Source organism: Penicillium riverlandense (assembly GCF_028828495.1).
Source record: "Penicillium riverlandense strain IBT 135883 chromosome Unknown utg000002l_segment0_segment0, whole genome shotgun sequence".
Taxonomy (NCBI): domain Eukaryota; kingdom Fungi; phylum Ascomycota; class Eurotiomycetes; order Eurotiales; family Aspergillaceae; genus Penicillium; species Penicillium riverlandense.
This window is the reverse complement of record NW_026643195.1, coordinates 1,060,404-1,081,097: the sequence shown is the minus strand read 5'-3', so window position 1 is coordinate 1,081,097 and position 20,694 is coordinate 1,060,404. Positions and strand designations below refer to the sequence as shown.

General features: G+C 52.4%; 11 protein-coding genes across 11 annotated transcripts; 7 read left to right on the top strand and 4 right to left on the bottom strand.

The window, feature by feature from the left end:
• Positions 1 to 52: 52 nt before the first annotated feature.
• Positions 53 to 796, top strand: N7474_002729 (2-deoxyribose-5-phosphate aldolase; the record flags this gene model as incomplete). The annotated part of the gene is made up of 1 exon (XM_057194144.1): positions 53 to 796. One exon carries the CDS (start codon positions 53 to 55, stop codon positions 794 to 796), a length of 744 nt encoding a protein of 247 aa, XP_057055499.1.
• Positions 797 to 1,131: 335 nt separating this feature from the next.
• N7474_002728 (DUF4267 domain-containing protein) lies at positions 1,132 to 1,527 on the top strand (the record flags this gene model as incomplete). The annotated part of the gene is made up of 1 exon (XM_057194143.1): positions 1,132 to 1,527. The coding sequence occupies one exon, from the start codon at positions 1,132 to 1,134 to the stop codon at positions 1,525 to 1,527; it is 396 nt and encodes a 131-aa protein (XP_057055498.1).
• A 371-nt stretch (positions 1,528 to 1,898) lies between these two features.
• N7474_002727 (Short-chain dehydrogenase/reductase SDR) lies at positions 1,899 to 2,971 on the top strand (the record flags this gene model as incomplete). The annotated part of the gene is made up of 2 exons (XM_057194142.1): positions 1,899 to 2,223; positions 2,274 to 2,971. 2 exons carry the CDS (start codon positions 1,899 to 1,901, stop codon positions 2,969 to 2,971), a joined length of 1,023 nt encoding a protein of 340 aa, XP_057055497.1.
• A 461-nt stretch (positions 2,972 to 3,432) lies between these two features.
• On the top strand, positions 3,433 to 5,168 carry N7474_002726 (cytochrome P450; the record flags this gene model as incomplete). The annotated part of the gene is made up of 3 exons (XM_057194141.1): positions 3,433 to 3,590; positions 3,697 to 3,961; positions 4,011 to 5,168. The coding sequence occupies 3 exons, from the start codon at positions 3,433 to 3,435 to the stop codon at positions 5,166 to 5,168; spliced, it is 1,581 nt and encodes a 526-aa protein (XP_057055496.1).
• A 187-nt stretch (positions 5,169 to 5,355) lies between these two features.
• Positions 5,356 to 6,681, bottom strand: N7474_002725 (isoaspartyl peptidase/L-asparaginase; the record flags this gene model as incomplete). The annotated part of the gene is made up of 1 exon (XM_057194140.1): positions 5,356 to 6,681. One exon carries the CDS (start codon positions 6,679 to 6,681, stop codon positions 5,356 to 5,358), a length of 1,326 nt encoding a protein of 441 aa, XP_057055495.1.
• Positions 6,682 to 7,282: 601 nt separating this feature from the next.
• N7474_002724 (translocase of the inner membrane) lies at positions 7,283 to 7,914 on the bottom strand (the record flags this gene model as incomplete). The annotated part of the gene is made up of 4 exons (XM_057194139.1): positions 7,283 to 7,324; positions 7,386 to 7,595; positions 7,649 to 7,792; positions 7,846 to 7,914. 4 exons carry the CDS (start codon positions 7,912 to 7,914, stop codon positions 7,283 to 7,285), a joined length of 465 nt encoding a protein of 154 aa, XP_057055494.1.
• An 880-nt stretch (positions 7,915 to 8,794) lies between these two features.
• On the top strand, positions 8,795 to 10,246 carry N7474_002723 (uncharacterized protein; the record flags this gene model as incomplete). Its single annotated transcript, XM_057194138.1, has 1 exon — positions 8,795 to 10,246. The coding sequence occupies one exon, from the start codon at positions 8,795 to 8,797 to the stop codon at positions 10,244 to 10,246; it is 1,452 nt and encodes a 483-aa protein (XP_057055493.1).
• Positions 10,247 to 10,406: 160 nt separating this feature from the next.
• Positions 10,407 to 13,452, bottom strand: N7474_002722 (hydantoinase/oxoprolinase family protein; the record flags this gene model as incomplete). Its single annotated transcript, XM_057194137.1, has 2 exons — positions 10,407 to 13,351; positions 13,410 to 13,452. The coding sequence occupies 2 exons, from the start codon at positions 13,450 to 13,452 to the stop codon at positions 10,407 to 10,409; spliced, it is 2,988 nt and encodes a 995-aa protein (XP_057055492.1).
• Positions 13,453 to 14,166: 714 nt separating this feature from the next.
• Positions 14,167 to 15,919, top strand: N7474_002721 (threonine synthase THR4; the record flags this gene model as incomplete). The annotated part of the gene is made up of 5 exons (XM_057194136.1): positions 14,167 to 14,217; positions 14,266 to 14,352; positions 14,404 to 14,437; positions 14,487 to 14,782; positions 14,834 to 15,919. 5 exons carry the CDS (start codon positions 14,167 to 14,169, stop codon positions 15,917 to 15,919), a joined length of 1,554 nt encoding a protein of 517 aa, XP_057055491.1.
• Positions 15,920 to 16,124: 205 nt separating this feature from the next.
• Positions 16,125 to 16,987, bottom strand: N7474_002720 (uncharacterized protein; the record flags this gene model as incomplete). The annotated part of the gene is made up of 3 exons (XM_057194135.1): positions 16,125 to 16,559; positions 16,607 to 16,881; positions 16,936 to 16,987. 3 exons carry the CDS (start codon positions 16,985 to 16,987, stop codon positions 16,125 to 16,127), a joined length of 762 nt encoding a protein of 253 aa, XP_057055490.1.
• A 1,155-nt stretch (positions 16,988 to 18,142) lies between these two features.
• On the top strand, positions 18,143 to 19,978 carry N7474_002719 (glycoside hydrolase family 16 protein; the record flags this gene model as incomplete). Its single annotated transcript, XM_057194134.1, has 9 exons — positions 18,143 to 18,281; positions 18,330 to 18,384; positions 18,438 to 18,523; positions 18,580 to 18,632; positions 18,690 to 18,769; positions 18,823 to 19,182; positions 19,241 to 19,514; positions 19,573 to 19,760; positions 19,822 to 19,978. 9 exons carry the CDS (start codon positions 18,143 to 18,145, stop codon positions 19,976 to 19,978), a joined length of 1,392 nt encoding a protein of 463 aa, XP_057055489.1.
• Between the last annotated feature and the right edge of the window lie 716 nt (positions 19,979 to 20,694).

Genomic DNA, 20,694 nt, shown 5'->3' with positions numbered 1-20,694 from the left:
GGCCACCACCAACAACAACAAAATCAGGGTCTCGCTCCCCCAACTCGCCAAAATGATCGACCACTCCCTTCTGCACCCAACCATGACAGACAGCGACATCCTCTCCGGCCTCAAGATCGCCAAAGAAAACCACGTCGCAACAGCCTGCGTGAAACCATATCTAATCCCGCTCGCCAAAAAAGAATTAGAAGGCACCGACGTGCTCGTCTGCCCCGTCATCGGGTTCCCGCACGGCAACAGCACCACCGAAATCAAAGTCGCCGAAGCGACTGCGGCGGCGCAGGCCGGCGGCGCCGAGATCGATATGGTGGTTAATATCGGCAAGGTCCTCGGCGGGGACTGGAGGTATGTGCGCGAGGAGATCCGGTTGATTGATGACGCTGTCACGGCAAACCATGCGATTCTCAAGGTGATCTTTGAGAATGATTATCTGCAGACGGAACACATTGTGCGTCTTTGTGAGATTTGTACCGAGTTGGGGGTTGCCTTCGTGAAGACCTCGACGGGGTACGGGTTTGTCAAGCAGGCTGATGGAGCGTATAATTACAAGGGCGCGACGGTGAAACATCTCAAGCTGATGCGTGCCTCGTCTGGGGAGAAAGTGCAGATCAAGGCGGCCGGTGGGGTGCGGACGCTGGATGATTTGTTGCATGTTATGAGCTTGGGGGTTACCAGAATCGGGGCGACGGCGACGGTGGCCATTTTGGAGGAGGCCAGGAAACGGGGGATTGGGAATGAGCCTGTGGAGGTTTCGTTTAAGCCGATGGCGGAGGAGGGAGAGTCGGGGGGTTATTAAAGCGATTATTCCATAGGAATCAATCCGAACTCTCGGGATCACAAGTATAGAACCAGTTCCGACTCCCCCACAAGCTCAAAACTTTCCAATCTTGAGTGGATCCTCGGCACGGCTAGCGTCGTAACTGCTCCATCGAAGTATATAATGGTCAGGATACCCCAGCCACCTTCTTCTTTTCTCTAAGCTTCTCGACGTCCCATCTACCAGGTACGGCCAACACAGCTGTGATCAGTTGCTGATTCCCACTGACCAACCCACCCAGCCAGAATTTTAAAAACATCCCGTTTCTTTCGTTATCATCCAAAAGCCAATTCCCACAGCCAATTCCCACCAAAATGCCACTTTCCCAGAACAAAGCCCTCCACCTCGCCGCAAATGCCATCGCAACCATCTCCATCGGCTTCGGCTTCAACGCCTTCCTCCGCCCGGAACATGGGCTCACCTTCTTCGCATGGGACTATCCCACGTCTCTGCCGGAGAGACAGCTGGTCGACAGCTTAATGTATGTCTATGGAATTCGCGACATCTTCATGGGAGTCGCCATTTACATCTGCTCTTTCTGGGGAACACGCCAGTCTCTGGGGTGGATGCTTGTTGCTAATGGCGCGGTGGCCTTGGCGGATGGGTTTGTGTGCTGGACGTGGGGAGAGGGCCAAGGAGCGCATTGGGGGTATGCGCCGCTGATTATTGGTGTTGGGACTGCGTTGCTTGGGTTTTTTGATTCTGCTTGACTTGAGCCAATAGCTCTAGGCTATAGATCATTAGACTTGCAGCCAAAGTCACTTAGGAGCCCTCCAGTTATTTGGAGACCAGATCTATTCCACACCCAGGCACAGACATTTCAGACTTTCAGATACGAACACGAGCACGCTCGCTGATGACACCAAGCTTTAATGATATACGATGCGATTCCGGGGTCGGGTCGTTTGTTCCCCCCAGGCCGACGGACTCGTATTCACCCGCCCGTCTTAACTCCGGGGGGAACTGACAAACGATATTCCGGTGCAAGAACGAAGAATGATGGATTATTATTTAAGAGGACCGGTGTCAGATGCAAGGCAGTCCAATTGCAAATAGCTTATTTTAATCATCATCCTCCAGAATGGTCTCCCTACCCGAGGTCCAGGCCTCAAATGCCCAGATCGCGACATCCCTGCCGCCCGGTCTTGTCGCGGTCTTCGTCGGAGCCACCAGCGGGATCGGCGAGACTGCTCTCAAGGAATTTGCACGGAATGCTCGTCAACCTCGTGTGTATTTCGTCGGCCGCTCGCAAGACGCAGGCAATCGCATCACAGCCGAATGCCGCCAACTAAACCCGGAGGGCGAGTTTATCTTCATCAAGGCGGATTGCAGTCTCATCAAGGCGGTGGATGAGGTCTGTCGCGAGATCAAGGACAAGGAGAATGCCATCAATCTGCTCTTCCTCAGTTGCGGGACTGCGGTGATGCATGCTGGTACGCATTGTTAGAGTCTACAGTTAGTTTTGATGTTAATGAGGCCCCCCCAGAAACATCGGAGGGCATGCATGTCCCCATTGCTGTCGCATACTATGCCCGCACACGATTCGCACTCAACCTCCTCCCACTCCTGCGCCAGGCCACTAGCCTCCGACGTGTCGTCAGCGTACTGGCAGGCGGCAAAGAAGGCGCCATACATCCCGAAGACTTCCAAAGTAGGAAGCTTTCGCTCCTGACCATGCGCGCGCACCTCGTCTCCATGACAGATCTGGCGCTCGAGGCATTGGCCCAACGCGCCCCGGAAGTGAGTTTCGTCCACTCCTACCCCGGTGCCGTGAAGACGGGAATAGGCAAAGACGTCGACAGCATCCTCGTGAGCATCATGGGCGCCTTCATGTTTCTCTTCGGGTGGCTGTTCTGCATTCCGATCAAGGAGTCCGGCGAGCGGCATCTGTTCCTGGCGACGAGTGCGAAATATCCCGCCCGTGGGGCGGATAAGCCCATCAAGGCAGTTCCTGTGTCGGGCGATGTTCAAATAGCCGTGGGCACGGACGGGGAGAGTGGTAGTGGGGTGTATAGTGTCAACTGGGATGGAGAAGGCACCAAAGCCAAGGTTGTGGGTATTCTGGGGAAACTCCGCCAACAGGGAATGGACACGCAGGTGTGGGAGCACACGGTGGGCGAATTCAGACGGATTACCGGGGTTGGAGAGTATTAATGGGGTTTGATTTGCGAGTTCATAGTTCCATAGTGGTGATCTGTCCCCAATAATCCTGCGTAGGTCCAACCAGCGGGCAGTCCCGATGAGGCAAGGGTTGCGAATAATCCCACCGTCGGCTCGGGGTTGTGAAATCCCGTCTCCGGTGATAATAAATGGATGCCTGATTTGATTCTGTTCTTTTCTTTTTCATTATCAGCTTAGCGCCCAGAAAGACATTCGCACACTCATCACAGTCAGTTGATGTCTGCAAGGGAGACCGAATTGTGGTGTTTGTGTTATCATATGCCAATCCAATCCGAGGCTGCGACAATTTGCTGACGGGCCGAGTTTTGACCACGCAACATTGGATTCCTTACTATTCTGCAAAGCTCGCCCATAACGATCCCTTGAGTGGTGCTGAAGGGTTAATTCGACCAACGAGGGCACGCGATTTGGTGATCTTGCCGACGGGGAAAAACATGGGACGCATCAACGAGGGTTTCGGCGCGCTGTACGTGGGCGTGGCCGCGGCCATGTACTTCAAGCCCGAATATGCCTTTTACGACTCGCGCACAGTGACCGTCGCCGTGCTCTTCTCCATCCTCACCGTGTCCCGAATCCTCTATCAGGTCGTTCTGTATCCCGAGCTTTTTACCCCTCTGAAGCACATACCGACTCCTGAGGTATGGATCTGTCCCATTGTTTCCTGGAATGCAACTGACAGACACAATTCAGGGACGGAGTTTACTCACGGGCCATGGGTTTACGAACTTTTTGCAGGCGCCATATCAGCGGATGCTCGAATGGAACAAAACCATCCCCAATGATGGGCTCATCCGGTTTTATGGGATTGGCAATCTGGAGCGCGTCCTCTTAACCAGCCCCAAGGCATTGAGCGAGCTGCTTGTGACCAAGGTCTATGACTTTGAGAAGCCCGAGCCGGTCCGCAATAATTTGCGCCGCGTTACCGGTGAGGGCATCCTGCTTGCCGAGGGCGACGAACACAAGGTACGACAGATATGCTTTCTAAATGGGAGGTACGCTAACACTGCAATAGTTCCAACGCAAGAACCTGATGCCGGCATTTGCCTACCGCCACATTAAGGATCTGTACCCGATCTTCTGGGCGAAGAGCGTAGAGATGGTGAAAAGAATCAACATGGACTTGGCGCAAAGAAAGCCCCACGAGGAGGACAACACGGTCCAGATCCGCAACTGGGCGAGCCGGGCCACGCTCGACATCATCGGCGTGGCAGGCATGGACCACGACTTCGACTCGCTGCGGGATCCATCCAACCCGCTCAGCCTGGGCTACAAGAAGATCTTCACTCCGCCTGGGTTCTTCACCAAGATCTTGATCGTCATCAGCATCCTTCTCATCCCCGGGAAGTATATACAGAAACTACCTACGAAGCGCAACAGGGATATCAACGAGGGCGGCGAGACGATCCGCAATGTTGCCCGAATGACAATCGGCGAGAAGAAAGAGAAGATGAAGGACCCGGATGCGCAGCAAAGCGTGGATATCATCTCCGTCGCACTGCGCAGCGGCACATTCGATGAGGAAAACCTCGTCGACCAACTCATGACTTTCCTCGGTGCAGGCCACGAAACCACCGCCACAGCCCTCCAATGGGCCGTCTATGCTCTGTGCAAGAACCCCGACGTGCAAACCCGTCTCCGCGAAGAAGTCCGCGCAAACCTACCCCCGGTCTCAACGGAGAACCCCGAGCCCATCACCGCTTCCATGCTCGATAACCTCCCCTACCTCAACGCCGTTTGCAACGAAGTCCTCCGTTTCCACCCCTCTGTGCCCGCAACCCTGCGCGAGGCCTCTCGCGACACGTCGCTGGTCGGCCACCCGATTCCCAAGGGCACCATTCTGATCATCTCCCCAGAGGTCACGAACCACACGAAGGAACTGTGGGGTCCTGATGCAGACAAATTTAACCCGGACCGCTTCATGAGTCCCGGGAAAGCGAATACCGGTGGCGCGACGAGCAACTATGCCTTCTTGACCTTCTTGCATGGCCCGCGCAGCTGTATTGGGCAGAGATTCGCCCAGTCGGAGCTCGCGTGTTTGCTTGCCGCTATGGTCGGTCGCTTTCAGATGGAGTTGAAGTTCCCGGATGCCAAGTTGGAGGTGAGGGAGGGTGCCACGGTGTCGCCGAAGGATGGGGTTTTGGCTAAGCTGACTCCGTTGGAGGGTTGGTAGATGGTGATGATCATGATAATGATTATGATGAATTCCCTTCTCATGAGTTGCTGTACTTAAACCGGGGTAGCTTACACGCAAGGGCCACTTCACTCCGTCATCTACTGGACATAACTATACATAGAAGCATCTTGTAAGCTATGCCAACAAAAAATGTCAGATTCTAGTTGTTACCATCTATATGAGATTATTTATATTCCCCCCTGAACACCATAACCCTCTCGACATCATTTCCATTCTCATCCTCTTCAACCCAAGCACGCCACATGCCCCCGCTATTGAAATCGAAGACGACTTTACCACGGCGAAGCTTTTTATCAGCAGCTGCAGGTCCCGTGTCTGCTTCGATGCCAATCATGCCGCCCTCGCCTTCACCGGTCTTCTTCCAACGCGGTCCAGCGGAGCGTTGCAGGTCGCCGCCAGGCCCGGCAACGGCGGTGATTGCGTCAGCGAGGGACTTGTCAGACGAGCCGAATCGTAGCATGGCGGCAGCGGTGCGGGAGGCTGCAACGCGAAGGAACGAGTCGCCATTTCCAGTTCCGGAGACGGCGATGGCTCGCTTCTTGGTTCGATGTTGGGAGGCGGCTCCTTGATACACTAGCGGCGCCTTTTCAGGCGCGGAATGATCTCGAACGGGCAGGGATGGAGAAGGCGAATCCCTCATGCAGCTGGGAAGACAATCTGCCATGCAATACCGTGCTTCCTGGACCAGGTCGTTGACCGAAAAGGCACCGGCATCGGAATCATCACTCCCAGCGGTACCGCTGCACGCTTCCTCCCAGGATTCAGCCCAAAACCCTGTACCCAGCGTAGGCGTATCACCAATCCGCCCGGGAAGCTTGTTGGTCATTCCACCCGTGCTAGTGGCAACAGCGAGATTCCCCCACTGATCCAAGCAGACACAGCCCACAGTCCCCTGGCTCATAAAGATGGGATCTTCCTCGCCCTTCAGCCCGCGCCGGTGCTCGTCCCAGCGGCGCTGCGTCCAAAAGTACTCGTCCGGCTCAAATTTGAGTCCCCATTCGCTAGCCATCTTCTCGACATGTGGCCCGACGAGTTGAGAGTGCAGACACCCTCCGTCGTTCGAAAGCTCGCCGTCTGCAGTGACGCCAGCCCGCAAAAGGGATTCGCGTGCGAGACGGATAGGATTGCGGACATTCCTAATCCCCATCACGCCTGCGCCGCGCTTGATTGCACCCTCGCCCTCCTGGTTAGGGTCGTGACGGAGCGACGTGACCATTACCGAAGCTTCCATTTCGATGGTTCCCGCTTTGGTGAATACGCTGCCGCGACCGGAATTGAACAGCTCGTCATCTTCCAGTAGTGAGACACAATGCACTGCTGCGTCGAGGGCGCTGGCGCCTTCATTGAGAAGGGCATAGGTCGAGCGCAGGAAGGATTGCAGCGAGGCGTGGTACCTGGCGTAGAGATCTGGTGGGATCTTGGAGCGTTGGATGTTGCCTGCGCCGCCGTGCAAGATCAGTGCGGGCTTGAAGGTGGGTAAGTCGGACATGGTGGGGTGTGTTGCAAGGTGTAACAATGTTGGGGCGGGAAGAGCAAGAATTAATAGTTGGTGGTTGATGCGGGGGAGTGGCTTTGGCCTGAATCGGCGTTGGTCTAGCGCTGGATGAGGCAGAAGATAGGCTATCAGTTAGTCATAGAATCCTACTCGGCAATTGAATCTCATAAGTAGTTGAATATGTGTATATGCAGTGAAGTTGCACACTATGCTCGACCTGATGTGTTAATGTACAAGAATCCATCACCGTCCCGTCCGAACGCTTTTGGTTTTGGAGGATGATGAGAAGAGGAGCTTTTCTCTCGTCGCAGGATCATAATTGCCTGCCGAGAAAACAACACCCACGCCGACGCTGGAAATCGGCTCGGACAACAGCGCTCAAGAAGACATTAACCGGTTAAAAGCGCAAGATGCCGGAAGAAAAAGGAAAAAAAGAAACCTCTATGTCGTGCCGTTTAATAATGATGATGATAATGTCCCAACCAAACTCCTGAGAAGAGAGACTTGAGGGTAAGTTTTGATACAGTGTGAAAGTATAGCGAGTAGGCCGCCGAGAGGAGAGGTGGAGGAGGCTCGGATGTGTGGGTGAATCGACTTAAGCAATGGCCTTCTGTTCGGTCGGAGGCGCTGGGGGTAGCTATAACGATGGACATGTCAGTGGATGAACCTGCAGTAGAAGCCGGTCACGGTCATCATACCTCGAGTTTTGTGTTGTCCGCCATCATCCGCTGGAAACCGATCCCAACACCCTCAATGACTGCCAGGAAGACACCGCACATGATCGCAGAGTTCCGAGCAGCCTTGACACCACCACGAACAGCCAGAGCACCACCGGTGAAGAAACCAGCGATGATTGCATTGTAAGGGTCTTCCTTCTTGCGGATTCCCTTCACTGTGCAGTCGAATACCTGATTATTTATTAGACAACGGCCTCAAAACTGCGTCGCGCGTCCTTCCTTACCGAGAAAAGTCCACCCCACACGCCGAAGTTTCCACCGAGCACAGGAGCGCGAGCCTTGATGGCTGTGAGGGCGCCTATCCGGCGCTCACCGTAGGGGCTGTTCCGGAAGCCCTTGACACCGTGCCAGACTGCACCACCGATCGCCTGCATCTGAATTAGCTTGGATGGTTGAAAACGCGGTTGTTGGCGAGACATACACCCATGCAGAAAGCACCGCCGAAGTCGCTGAGGGCGACCCACGGGCAAGGGTCTCTTGAGTGATCCATCGGATATATGTGAAGAGGAGATCGAGGGTCGGAATAAAAGAAGTCGCAAGGACGAAATGTGACGGAGGGAAAGAAGCTCTATTGATGTGATGGAGCTGGGAATAAAAGCTTGACGGTATGGAAGAGATAAAATTGAAGATTATTTGGGGGGGGCGGATGACTTTTTTACGCCCCGAAAAAATCAAAGTCACGTGGACTCTCCCCGGGCGCCACCGATGCGATCGGGAGCTTCAGGAGGAAAAGCTGGGAGTGGCTGCCACTTCCGGGGGAGGCGAGAGAAAATCCCGGGCCAGTACTGATGACACAAATGGCAATTTATGCTTAGCCACCTTATTCACGGCCGAGAAAATATCGAATTCGCGACAATCGAGGGTGTAGTTTAATTATTAGGGCAACTCACTGGGGTAAATGTATGGAGTCGCCATAGCGCCTCATCTCCACACTTCATTGTACTTGAATCCATAATGGATGTTGCGAGGCAGACTCCACCGTTGCCGTGACTGCTAGAAGCAATTGAGGAAGCAATAGGAGAATACTATTTTCTAGAAACTCTACCCTGCTCAACATCCAACTGAGTGAGACTGTACTTGAAGACATTCTTCCGGTCAAACTCACGTTTCAATTCCAGCGCCTGTTCCCATAGATCTTCTTCAGATCCACATCTTCCGCTGGTGTCAGGGACAGACAGGTCCCCTCCCCAAACACTTCTCGGGCGGGTGCCTTACTCGGGACGCGGCAGCCGATCCACAGGCTCAGTCAGCGCTAGCCACCAGCTGCACTGGCGGCTTACAGCACGGGGTAAAAATCAGTCAATTAGGCAACCTCGCAGCGGTCGCAGCCAAAGATGTTCATGAGATTCGCAAGTTAGTGGCCACTTTGTATGCAGGGGTACATCTGCAACGCTAATGGAAATGCAGGTCCCAATGAGCGCCGCACAATTAGTCGCGAAGAACTCGGTTTCTACAATGCGCTCGTCATTGCAGCAATTTACGAGGTTGCGGGTCAAGATATAGACGTGAACTCGGCTCAGACCTTCATTCCACCCCTGGAGCACTGCATCCTGACGTTCCCATACCTTAGCGTGGTCGTCAAGGACAAGCATACCGAAAAGCCAACCTACGAAGGAGTTTCGAGTGTTAATCTCGAGGACCATATCTCTATAATCCATGACAACGATAGTCATGGGGAGATGGCAACTCTTCAAAAGATCCTGCCACCAATACTCGACCGGCCATGGCCTGCTGATATTCCACCTTGGCGAATCGTCGTCCTCCCGCTGACGACGCTGGATGACTCCTCAGTGACGCGCTGCTTTATAGCTTTTGCGTTCTCTCATACTCTTGGGGACGGCATGGTCGGACCTGCTTTTCATCGCGCTTTTCTAGACGCATGGCGAGAAAATACCACTACGGATGAGAAGAGGTCTTTCTTAGTGACTCCACCAACTCGAACTCTTCCGGCACCCTTTGACACACCGGAAAGACTTCCCATATCTTGGAAATTTCTCCTTGGGCCATTGATAGCGGTATACTTGCCAAAATTCTTAGCCGGAATCCTTGGGCTCCGCGCAGCCGCCAGCACAGTCAATGCCGGTTCTTGGACGGGCTCGCGCGTGTTCTTCGACCCGGCCACCTTCAACAGCAAAGTGAAACTCCTTGAGATCGAGGCTCCGATATTGCAAAAGGCTCTGCGGGTGTCGAGAAGCCATGATGCCAAACTCACCGCAACAGTGCATCAGCTGATTGTTCGCGCGTTAAGCAAGGCCATTCCCAACCGTGACATAACCAATTTCGTTTCACAGACGGCTGTTGATATGCGAGGATCTATTGGCACCCCGGGCTACACCTGGGGTCTCTTTGTATCCGGCCATTATGAGGTAATTCCGCGTCAAATACACGTAACGCCTACGTTGACGGACGAGATGTGGGCAGCTGCAAGCTCGATGACGACGAAGTTCGCGGAATGCGCCACAAGGCTGCAGGACCAGTCAATTGGCCTGCTGAGATACGCCCCCAGTATCAGAAATTGGACGCTGGGAAAGGTCGGGCAGCCGCGGGATGGCTCGTACGAAGTGAGCAACTTACTTGCTTTTGATGGCGCTGATGGCGATGCAAGTCACAAATACAAGATCAGCAAGATGGTGTTTGTGCAGCCCGCAAATGTTCCCAGCGCACCGCTTGTGTTTAACATCATCAGTGTCAAGGGAGGTAGCTTGGTGTGTGCGGTAAGTTGGCAAGCTGGAGCCTTGGGTATGCCGCCAGAGGAGGAGGATTCATTCGTCGATGGGATATGTTCATCGCTTCAAGCAGACTTTGAAGCCTTGAGGGATTGATTGATTGCTGTTACTCCTGTGCATGCTCCAAGTGTTCAATGAGAGCAGCTTTTTTGTTACTGGGTTTGCCCAATCGGACTCTGTATCTAGTGCGCACGTATATTTCGAAGTCTAATAATTTCTAATACATGGATAGCAAAGTTTGTACGTACTCCAGATATCAACCAAAGACATCGATCACACTGCGTGGCTTGCTGTACTTCCCAATTGGAACATATTCGATCTCCTCAAAGCCCATTGACCCTGGTCCGCCCACCTCCATACCTCTCTTCGTATCAGTCCACCTTGGTGAAGCTGCAATGGCAATAATGACCACCTTAAGGCCATATTTGTACTCCGGTGTGCCCAATCCAGCACCCGTTTCCGCGTCGATCACGGCGATCAGGTCGGGAACGGCTGCCAGAACTTTCTTTTCGCCGTCAGCAGTGACAGCTTCGACAAAAGCATTCTCGTTTTTGAACGGAACACTGAGCATTGCCTTTGTTCCATCATGAAGAGTGCCTTCCACTTCCAACACGCCATAGGTATGGCCTGTTTTGAGGACTCGAGAGACGCTGGTGATCTTTCCCTCGCCGAGAATGGCGGCGCTTTCCGGGCCACCAACTTCATCGATGATACGCTGAGCCTTGTCGGTGATGTTCTTCTCCAATGCGATTGCTCGCCCGATCCACCAGGCCAATGAAATAGTATTCGTGACCGCTTGCTCCTTCACCACTTTGGCAGTCTTCGGCGGGCCGGCACTCCCAGCGCGGCAGCCCATCTCCACGCAGGCAGCCCTCAGCGACTTATCAACCAGCTTGTCTGTGCGAGACTTGGTCATCGTGATAAACGACCCATCTCCGCTGGCGATAGTAGTCGGTACGAGGGCTTCGCCTCTGGATGACCCATATATATTCGGAGTCACTTGCCAGCAAGTCGGATAAGCGCGACCCATATAGTCGGCATCGACGCAAGGCACGCCATAATGGGAGGAAACACCGAGATTGACAACGCCGTTTCCACCGCCGATCTCGAGCGCCAGAAACCCGGAGACAGGTGGGCTTCCCGTGACTCGCATGAGCTCGTCGTGCGCTTGCAGACATTCGTTGCTTTCTAGCCTCTCCGCGCTCACTTCTGGACTACCCATGTTGCCGGTCCAGCCTACCAGCGAGTCATCTGGGAGATATTCGGGCGAGACCACTTTGACTTTACCAGGTGAGTTGCGGATAATGGCTTTTGCTTTGAGATACTCCTGGTAGGGGTCGCCTCCACCGCCACAGCCCAGAATTTTGCAGCCCTCTGCAATGAAATCGAGATCTGTGGCGGAGATAATCCATTGCTGGTCATTGATTTGAGGTCGGTAAGTCTGGATATCCACTTTCTCCGCTTCAAGCTGCGAAATTGTCTTCGACACGGATATGTTTGCAGTTTCATCAGACTCCTCCGAAATGGGTGCGTTGATGAGCTTCGTCGATTCTTGTTGCTGAGAAACAACATCCAGTTGTCCAACAGCTCGTATCAAGATTCGAGCTTTCGCATCCACGTACTGAATAGGTAACATGGTAACTTCAGCGACTTGGATGGTGTCCTTCTTGGCTCCATTCTCGATGGCCTTTTCAATCGCCAACTGAGAAACGGAGTCTTGTGCCTCTTTGAGTGTACGGTTCGACGTATCGACAACGGTATCAATAACACCCGACACCCGTGAGATAGCAGCACCAACTGCATTGGCTACTTCGCCCCCCTTGACAGTTCGCACCATGCGGACTCCGACGAGCGGCTCCTTGGTGTTGACAATCGGCGCACCACCACCGACAATCAAGACGTCGACATCGCCCTTCTGGATCTTGGTTCGGTCCACGAGCTCCTCGATCTTTTGTCGCATGAGCATCTGAGCGTTGCTGACCACCTCAGGAGTAATATCTGCAAGACGGCTCGGATCACCCATTCCCTGGAAGGCACTATTCCCAGTCGGCATGTGAAGCTCAGATGCAGCAACGATGTCGGTGGAAGTGAGGTATGACCCGCCAAAAAGCCGTGCTTTCTGGAGGAGTTCGAGAGCCACGCTATCCGGTCCCACGGATAATTCTCCATTACCCAGGTCTCTGATGATTGTACCACCACCCAAACCAATACTTTCCACGGCTGGAAGTGCAAAGTTCGTGCGGACACCTCCCACCAAGCTCATGACAGAACTCATCCGAGGTAGACCATTTGGAAGCAGCAATCCACTGTCGGATGTAGTTCCTCCGATATCAATGACCACCAAAGGCTCTGTTCGTGTTTTACTTTGGTTGTCTGCATTCTCTGCAGTGCGCCAGAGGAACTCTCCACCACGAATAGAGTTTGTGGGGCCTGAGTTGAACGTGCGAATAGGTAGCTCGACTGCTTCGGAAGCACCGAGAACACTACCATCATTTTGCGTCAGGTAGAGAGTGTAGGGGTTTCCTTGGAAGATATCTTCCATGGCTTGCTGGAATCCGTATATCGTCGTCTCTGCCAGAGGCCGCAAAGTGGCGTTCAGAATGGCGGCATTCTCGCGAGCCAGAAATCCCAATCCAGATACCTGATGAGATAGAGTAATCCGTGGCTTAAACCCGGCATTTTCCGCCATAGTCTTCTCCATAATATCTTTAGCGGCCATCTCCTGCGCATGGTTCAACGGAGCGTACATTCCGGAGATAACCACATTAGAAATTTTGTCTTTGGCTAGCTCTTCCGCGACACGACGAATCTCCGCTTCGTCTAAAGGGCTGATCTCAGTACCGGAGATCTGATAGCCGCCATTGCAGAAGTACTTGCGAGGCGTCTCGATGCACGCTCGTAAGTCGGCCGGAAAATCGACAAACGGTGGAATGTTGCGCCCAAAGCCCTCGTCCGGACCGCCGCATAGTCGTACAGCAGCAACGCGGCGAAGCGCTGCCGAGCGCTGGATGACAGCATTGACAAAGTGTGTCGTACCGATGATGACGCACCCAATAGAATCAAGAGACACCTTTGACGCATTGATCACTTCACGAACGGAATTGATGATGCCCGTCGTGACATCCGGGGTAGTTGGCGCTTTGTGAGACGCGACGATAGAAACCGGATCGAGGGAGATGAGGACGGCATCGGTGTTGGTGCCTGATCTCTTTTGTTAGTTTGCGTTTTCTTTATTTGGTTGCAGATGTTCTTCGCTCACCTCCTACATCCACACCGATGCGATATCTGTTGTTGCTGCCCATCATGGCCGTTGTCTTGCGGTTAGGTTACAGGGGTGTTCGCGGTAGGGTCGATCTGTTCTAACAAAATATCTCTCCCCCGCCGTTCATTTATACCCAAACCAAATAATTGTACTGAGGGGAATCCGTGGCCCGACGAAGTTAGCCGCTCGCGATAGTCAGGCCAAACCCGTCGGCAGCTCGCCGATAGCACCAAGCTTAACCCATTCAAGAAGGTCGAGGAAATAGATTCGGCCAGCGGCCAATTACACGTCTCTTTGCCCGAATTCGCCCTGGCTCAACTCCGAATCAAAAGATTCGAAGCGTCCCCCGTAATGGACCTCTCTAATAGACCGACGATCACATCTTTGACATACATTGCCAAGTAGTTGCTGCTACAGTCGATATTGTCCCGGCATGGAAGTGTGAAAGCGGTGAAGGTGGGGTTGTACGGGTCCCCCGCTATATATCTTCATGCCTCTAGGATGGGATTCTAGTACTATTTCAACCAAAAGGAATTCTGAGGTGAGCTCGTGGCAATTGTTCTTCGTGGGAGATAGGATCTAAGAATTACTACGAACACTCGTTCACAGATCCTGGCGAGGAAGCTCGACTCGCTGTTGACTGGACCGGACAATTGATGTTCCGTTGAGTCACGGCCGATGCCGGCGTCCGAGGGGCAAAAACCTTCGCGGTGAGAACAGACAAGAGATCGATTATTCGGACAATTGCACCATCATGGCGACTGAATCTCAGCAATATCTCTCGACCAGAGGCGGCGACTACGGCGTGAGTGATACTGTGTGACTCCTTGACCACCTGCTGATCTGGTTCCAGCTGTCCTTCGAGACCGTGGTCTTGAAGGGACTCGCCGCGGACGGCGGTCTGTTCTTGCCCCATGAAGTCCCAATTGCAGAGGACTGGGTAGGTATCAATTGTCCCATTGGAGAAAAACGAGAGCTAACGGCGGTGTAGCGGAGTTGGGCAGACCTCTCCTACCAAGAGCTCGGTACGTATGAGTTGTATGCCCGAATGACTACATCTAACACCTTTCCCAGCCTTCCAAATCCTCAGCCTCTATATCTCCCGCTCCGAGATCCCCGCGGACGACTTGAAGGCCATCATTGATCGCAGCTACTCGACATTCCGCGCCGATGACATTACACCTCTGGTACATCTACAGGACGACAACATTCACCTTCTTGAGCTCTTCCATGGTCCAAGCTGGTCTTTCAAGGATTGCGCCTTGCAGTGCCTGGGTAACCTCTTTGAATTTTTCCTGGTCCGCAAAAATAAGGGGAAAACCGGCAAGGACCGCCACCATCTGACGGTGGTCGGCGCTACAAGCGGTGATGTACGTTTATGATGCATCTTGGATCAGACTTCGTATTAACATATGAGACAGACCGGATCCGCAGCCATCTATGGTCTTCGGGGCAAGAAGGATGTCTCAGTAACCATCTTGTACCCCAAGGGGCGCATCAGCGCCATCCAAGAGGCCCAGATGACAACCTGTACAGACCGGAATGTTCACAATCTTACGGTCACGGGCACCTTTGATGATTGCCAGGACATCGTCAAGGCTCTATTTGGCGATGCTGATACAAACGCGTCCTTGAAGCTCGGTGCTGTCAACTCGATCAACTTTGCCAGAATTCTCGCCCAGATCGTCTTTTACTTCTATGCCTACTTCCAGCTTGTCAAGAAGTCACCGTCGTTCAAGCTAGGAGACAAGGTCAAATTCGTGACTCCCACTGGAAACTTTGGCAACATCCTCGCGGGCTACTTTGCCGCTAAGATGGGGTTGCCCGTGGAAAAGCTAGAAGTGGCGACCAACGAGAACGACATCCTACATCGTTTCTGGACGACGGGCCGATACGAGAAGAATGAGGACGCTTGCAAGGAAACCCCCAGCCCGGCAATGGACATCTTAGTCTCTAGCAACTTTGAGAGACTCATGTGGTTCCTCGCCCGAGAATCTGCCGCGAAGGGAGGCATGGATGATCAAGCTAGCAAAAAGCAAGCTGCCCAAGACGTCCTAGCCTGGTATCAGTCCTTGAAAACCACCGGCGGCTTCGGTCCCGTATCCAAGGAGATTTTGGACAACGGACGATCAACCTTTGAGAGTGACCGCGTAAGCAATGCGGAGACCATCGAAACCATCAAGTCGTGCTACCAAAAGACCAAATACATCCTTGATCCCCACTCGGCAGTGGCAGTTACCGCCGCGAACCGATCGGTCGCTCGGGTTGGCTCGCAACAGCATCATATCTCTCTCTCAACTGCCCACCCGGCCAAGTTCTCTGATGTTGTGGAACAGGCTCTAAAGGATGAGCCCGGCTTCGATTTTGACAAGCAGGTTCTGCCCGACGAGTTCAAGACTCTCCTCACCATGGAAACACGCGTGACCGAGGTAGAGAACTCATGGCAGAAGGTCAGGGAGATTGTTAAGAGCCAGGCTGAAGAGGACATGAAAGCTGAAAGCGCTTGATTTCCAAATCTATTGATTTCAAATCGATTCGCGGGCGAGATGCTTAGGCCTACCAGTGACCTTTATTTCCCTTTCAGTACGCAAAATTTAAATAGATAAACAACTTATAGCATTAGCATTACACATATGATAGTCCACCGCAACAAGAGAATATTAAATTGATCAGTAGCTCGAAAGCAAAAGAGAGACCAAAACAAGTGACGCACTACTTCTTCTCCTCGGGCTCAGAGTCCTCGAAAAGATAGTACAAACTTAGAGCATTGGCTCCATCGCAGGTCTCAGAAGCATCGCCCGGGCATGGGGTTCCACAGCCAGAGGTAGGAGCACCGCCGTTGTCGATAGTATTGCCACAGAAACACTGAGTGCCAAACTCCATGCCGGCATAGATATATCCGTCCTTTTTGCACGCTGCCTGGCAGTTCTCCACGGTATTACCGCCAATATTGTAGGACATAGCCAGAGTGCGTTTAAGAGTGGTGTCGGAGTAGCATCCCACGCTCTGCCAGATAGGCACGATGAAATACAGGCTCAGAGCGTCCGCTCCGCCACTAATCTCGCTGCTGTCTCCTGCGCATGCCGCATTGCAACTAGAGGAATCAATGGGTCCAGAGTCGTTCTCGATGGCGGTACCGCAGTAGCACTGGCTTCCAAAGTAGAGCCTCCAGCAGCACATGCTGACTGGCATGCCTTGACGGTGTGGCCGGTGACGAGAACGGAGGTGTTCAGGGCGCGAGCGTTAGTGTTGTCGGAGTAGCACCCCAGGCTGTACCAGCTTAGAGTGGTATTGGCTCCGCAGGTGCCGTTGACATTCTGGCAGCTGGATCCGAAGTAGTCGGTCTCACTATCACAGCATCCAATCTTGCTGCAGCAGGTGCCATAGATGCTGCCGGAGCAGGTAGTGGTACCGTTGTATGCACCACAAAGTCCATCATTGGAGACTGATTGTCTCGGATCAAAGCGGCCTATTGGATAGTCAGCATATATCTGTGAAATGATAGTAGTGGGCCTCGACATACAGTAAATCCTGTCGGAATGGCAGAGACCACAGCAAGTATTCGGAGTCTCCATGCCTCTCCCAGAGTCAAAATCTAATAGCGACGCCAGAAAGGCGCTCAAGGGCTGAAGCCATAAGCGCGACCAGTTCCACCATACCCGATAGAACAGGTTCTTAGTGCCGCTAAAAATATCCGTTGGGATGGCTCCGCCTGGTTAAGTTTGCCTTCAGCTCCCCTGCCAATTCGACTGTGCAGATGGAGTTCACTGGCCTATCAATGAGCTTCTTTGGCGAGAATCTGAGAACGTGTCAAGCCACCATGGAGATGCCTGGTCACGGAAATACCGGCCGTTGCCTTCGAGGAATTGGTACCTGGCAGCCTCGTCAATGTCAGCCCAATAAGTCAAGTTCTCGCTATCGGTGACACCGGTCTGTAGCAAGCTATGTTTTTGCTTGAGAATCATGTCCATTCTATTTGGCAGAGATAAGTTAAATATATCCATGGCATATAAGGCAGACTAGTACATAGATGCCTCGTGCAGATTTCGTCATTCTTCGCTGTAGATCTCAGAGCTAGCTAGGTAGTTAAGTTGCAACCGGGTCAATCAATGGTCAGTGTGCTTCTCTCATGGTTCCGGCTATTTTTCTTTGTGCTTATCGCCTAAGTTTCTGCAAAAATAACCCATCTTTCCAAAATCGAAAATCCAACTAGACACGTCATCGGAGAAGACTCGGCCGGCTCGCAGTATACCGGAGCTACGCGCTGCACGGCAACTGTCGATAAATAGCCTAAGGAAATAGGGTTTTTTTATGCGATAGGTTCGGTGGGGCCAATCGGGTTCCGGTAGATCCCAGCGAAAATCGGGTTCCTAGCCACGCCTTTGGCCTGGACCAATCACTCCGGGTGCTCGGCTTTTCTTGTCATTACCGAGCGGTTCTAGTACTCCCGAAACCGACCACGCCACGCTGTGTTCACCGCTCGGCTGGTTCTTCCGGATTCCTTCGCGCGTCACCACAAAACAAAAAAGGCATCAGGCTTCACTTATCGGCGATAGCCAGAGCGAAAATCTGGATCGGTCGGGAGGCGTAGTCAAAAAATGGATTGCCACGATCTATCTTATATCATGATTCCTGGTAGAATCGACAATTTACATTTCTCGCCGTTGTATACTCTCAGTCGACCAAAAAAAAAAAAAGCAGTTCAGAGCTTGACATAAACATCAAACATCATGGACCGAGCAGACACTCCGGAACATTTCCACGTTCCTCAGAATCCTTTCGCAACTCCGCCATTTGCGACCCCGATTCCATCCATTCGGTCCATTCGGTCGCGCAGGCCAGCATCATCAGCCGTATCCGAAGTTCAAGGTATGCAGTCTCTGTTGCATAGAAACTAGCTACTAACTATACTACAAGAACCTGGACCAACTCGTCCTCGGCGTCGCTTCAAGAGCTCGCGCCTGATTGGCGAGTAAGCATCATCCTTCATTTTGCGAGTCGCCGTGGCTTACTTGACTGTCTTAGATTTGAAAAGCCCTGGCTTCAAACTAGCAAGCGAATCCCAAACTGGGACAGCATTATTTTCTATACCGGCGTCGCTATCGCAGTTGGTAAGTACAATGTCCCATGAGAAGGTTTTGTCTTTCAGTTGGTAACTGTTACCCAGCGGCTTCGGCTTACATCTGCTATTCGTCTTACGCTACCGTTCCGAAGCACGAGGTTTGTTTGTTCTAGAGAGATCGGACTCGAAATAATATTCTAATGATCAAATTATAGTACTGTTTAATTCTCGATGATGACTTCTCCACATTGAATCTAGATATATGGAGCCATGAAGTTCAGCTTAATGGATTCGGGTAAGTAGACAACTTCCACCGGGGTTGTCCCCCATCTAATCATTGCATTCTAGAACTGGTTCATTCGACTGGACTACTGCGGACTCGAAGAATTCATTTGTGGATTCCGACGGCCTCCATATCTTGCCGACCCTGACAACTGAAAGTACGAATATCACACCTGACCAGCTGATGAACGGGTACACTGTCAACTTGACTGCTTCTGGAACGTGCACTTCGAAAGACCAACGGGTATCGAACCTGAATGCTCAGAATTCGGAATGTGCAGTCCACAGCAATGCGACCAAGGGCGATATTATCAATCCAGTTCAATCTGCCCGTCTTACTACTTTCGGAAAGAAAACCATCACGTATGGCCGGGTGGAAGTGGTCGCAAAACTACCGGCTGGCGATTGGCTGTGGCCGTCTATCTGGTATGCTTCACCTTGTCCTCGTATTTTTAAAGGGATGTACACATACTTACTTATGCAGGATGATGCCTCAGGATAGTGTCTATGGCCCCTGGCCAGCTAGCGGTGAGATCGATATCGCTGAAAGCAGGGGCAACGATGCGCAAACATATCCACTAGGAAACAACATTGTCAGTTCAGCAATGCACTGGGGCACATCATACGAGAATGACGCGTACGTGAAAAGCTATGGCGAATGGGGTGCCAAGAGAACCAAGTACTCCGAGGGCTTTCACACCTTTGGTCTGGAGTGGTCGGAGGACTACCTCTTTACTTGGCTTGATGGCCGTCTGCGAGTACGTTCTTGATTATCGACTGGGTTATGCCAATGCTAATATTTTGGTGTCAATGCAGCAAGTTCTCTTCTTCAACTTTAAGAAGAACAAGAATTTGTGGACGTATGGCGACTTTGCCGGCGATACTGTGGACGGCGGCTCTACACCGACCAACCCCTGGCAGACTGGCAGAGACAACACACCCTTTGACCAGCCATTTTATCTTATTCTCAATGTCGGTGTGGGCGGAACCAATGGATATTTCCCGTGAGTTTGCCCCATCTCGATATTCTTAAACAGCAGTTAATAATTTACTCCTATCTTCCAGAGATGGTGTCGGAGGCAAGCCATGGACGGATGGCAGCAAGACTCCTGCACGAGACTTCTGGCTGGCAAATAGTACCTGGCTGCCAAGTTGGGGCGAGCCCGAGAACCGGGCCATGATCGTCAAATCTGTCCGAATGTGGCAGCAGGGAGCGTGTTGACCGCTCCAGATTTCTTTCTTAGTCTTTAGTTCTTTTCCCAATATTGATAAGGTTTTTCTGCATGCTAAACTTTCCATGGTGTCGGTTAAAATGATGCATGCTCGACTTTTCTGTAAAGCTGCAAGTCTGTCTGGCCAAAATAAATCACTTATCTTCACCAGCCAAAAATAGGCCTGTTATCACGCACTGCCGGTTTTGGAAGGACATGAAAAGAACAAGCTCAAAGTTGCGGGCCGCTAGTACGGTCAGCCTCAGTCTAGACCACCTGGGTCGGTCCGCCAGGGTGATATATCCGAGCACCAATCACAACCCGAGCATCAATCACAACCCGGTAAGGCATCTGTCCCGGCTAAAGTTCCAGGGGTTTCCGAACAAAAGAACCAGGGCGCTTCAGGCTCGCCCGAAATTACCCGTGGCGTCTGTTCGCACAGCTCCAGATACACCTTTCGCCGAGCTGAATGGCTCACATAGCGCTTACTCCTATGCGCTGTCAACTCGGTGTGACCGAGACTAGATTCTACCAAACACCCAAGGCAAGCTCAATTACGCGAAAAAAAAACCGAACGTGTGTTCGTGGACCAGCCGGATTCCAGCCTGATCCACAATGTCTAAGGCACCGTTCTATCATACGGCCGTGATGCTATCCTCTTCGACGATTGGGCCTTTCCTATAGAGGCGAGAGTTGATTCAGCACAACCTGCAAGTGCCACATTCGA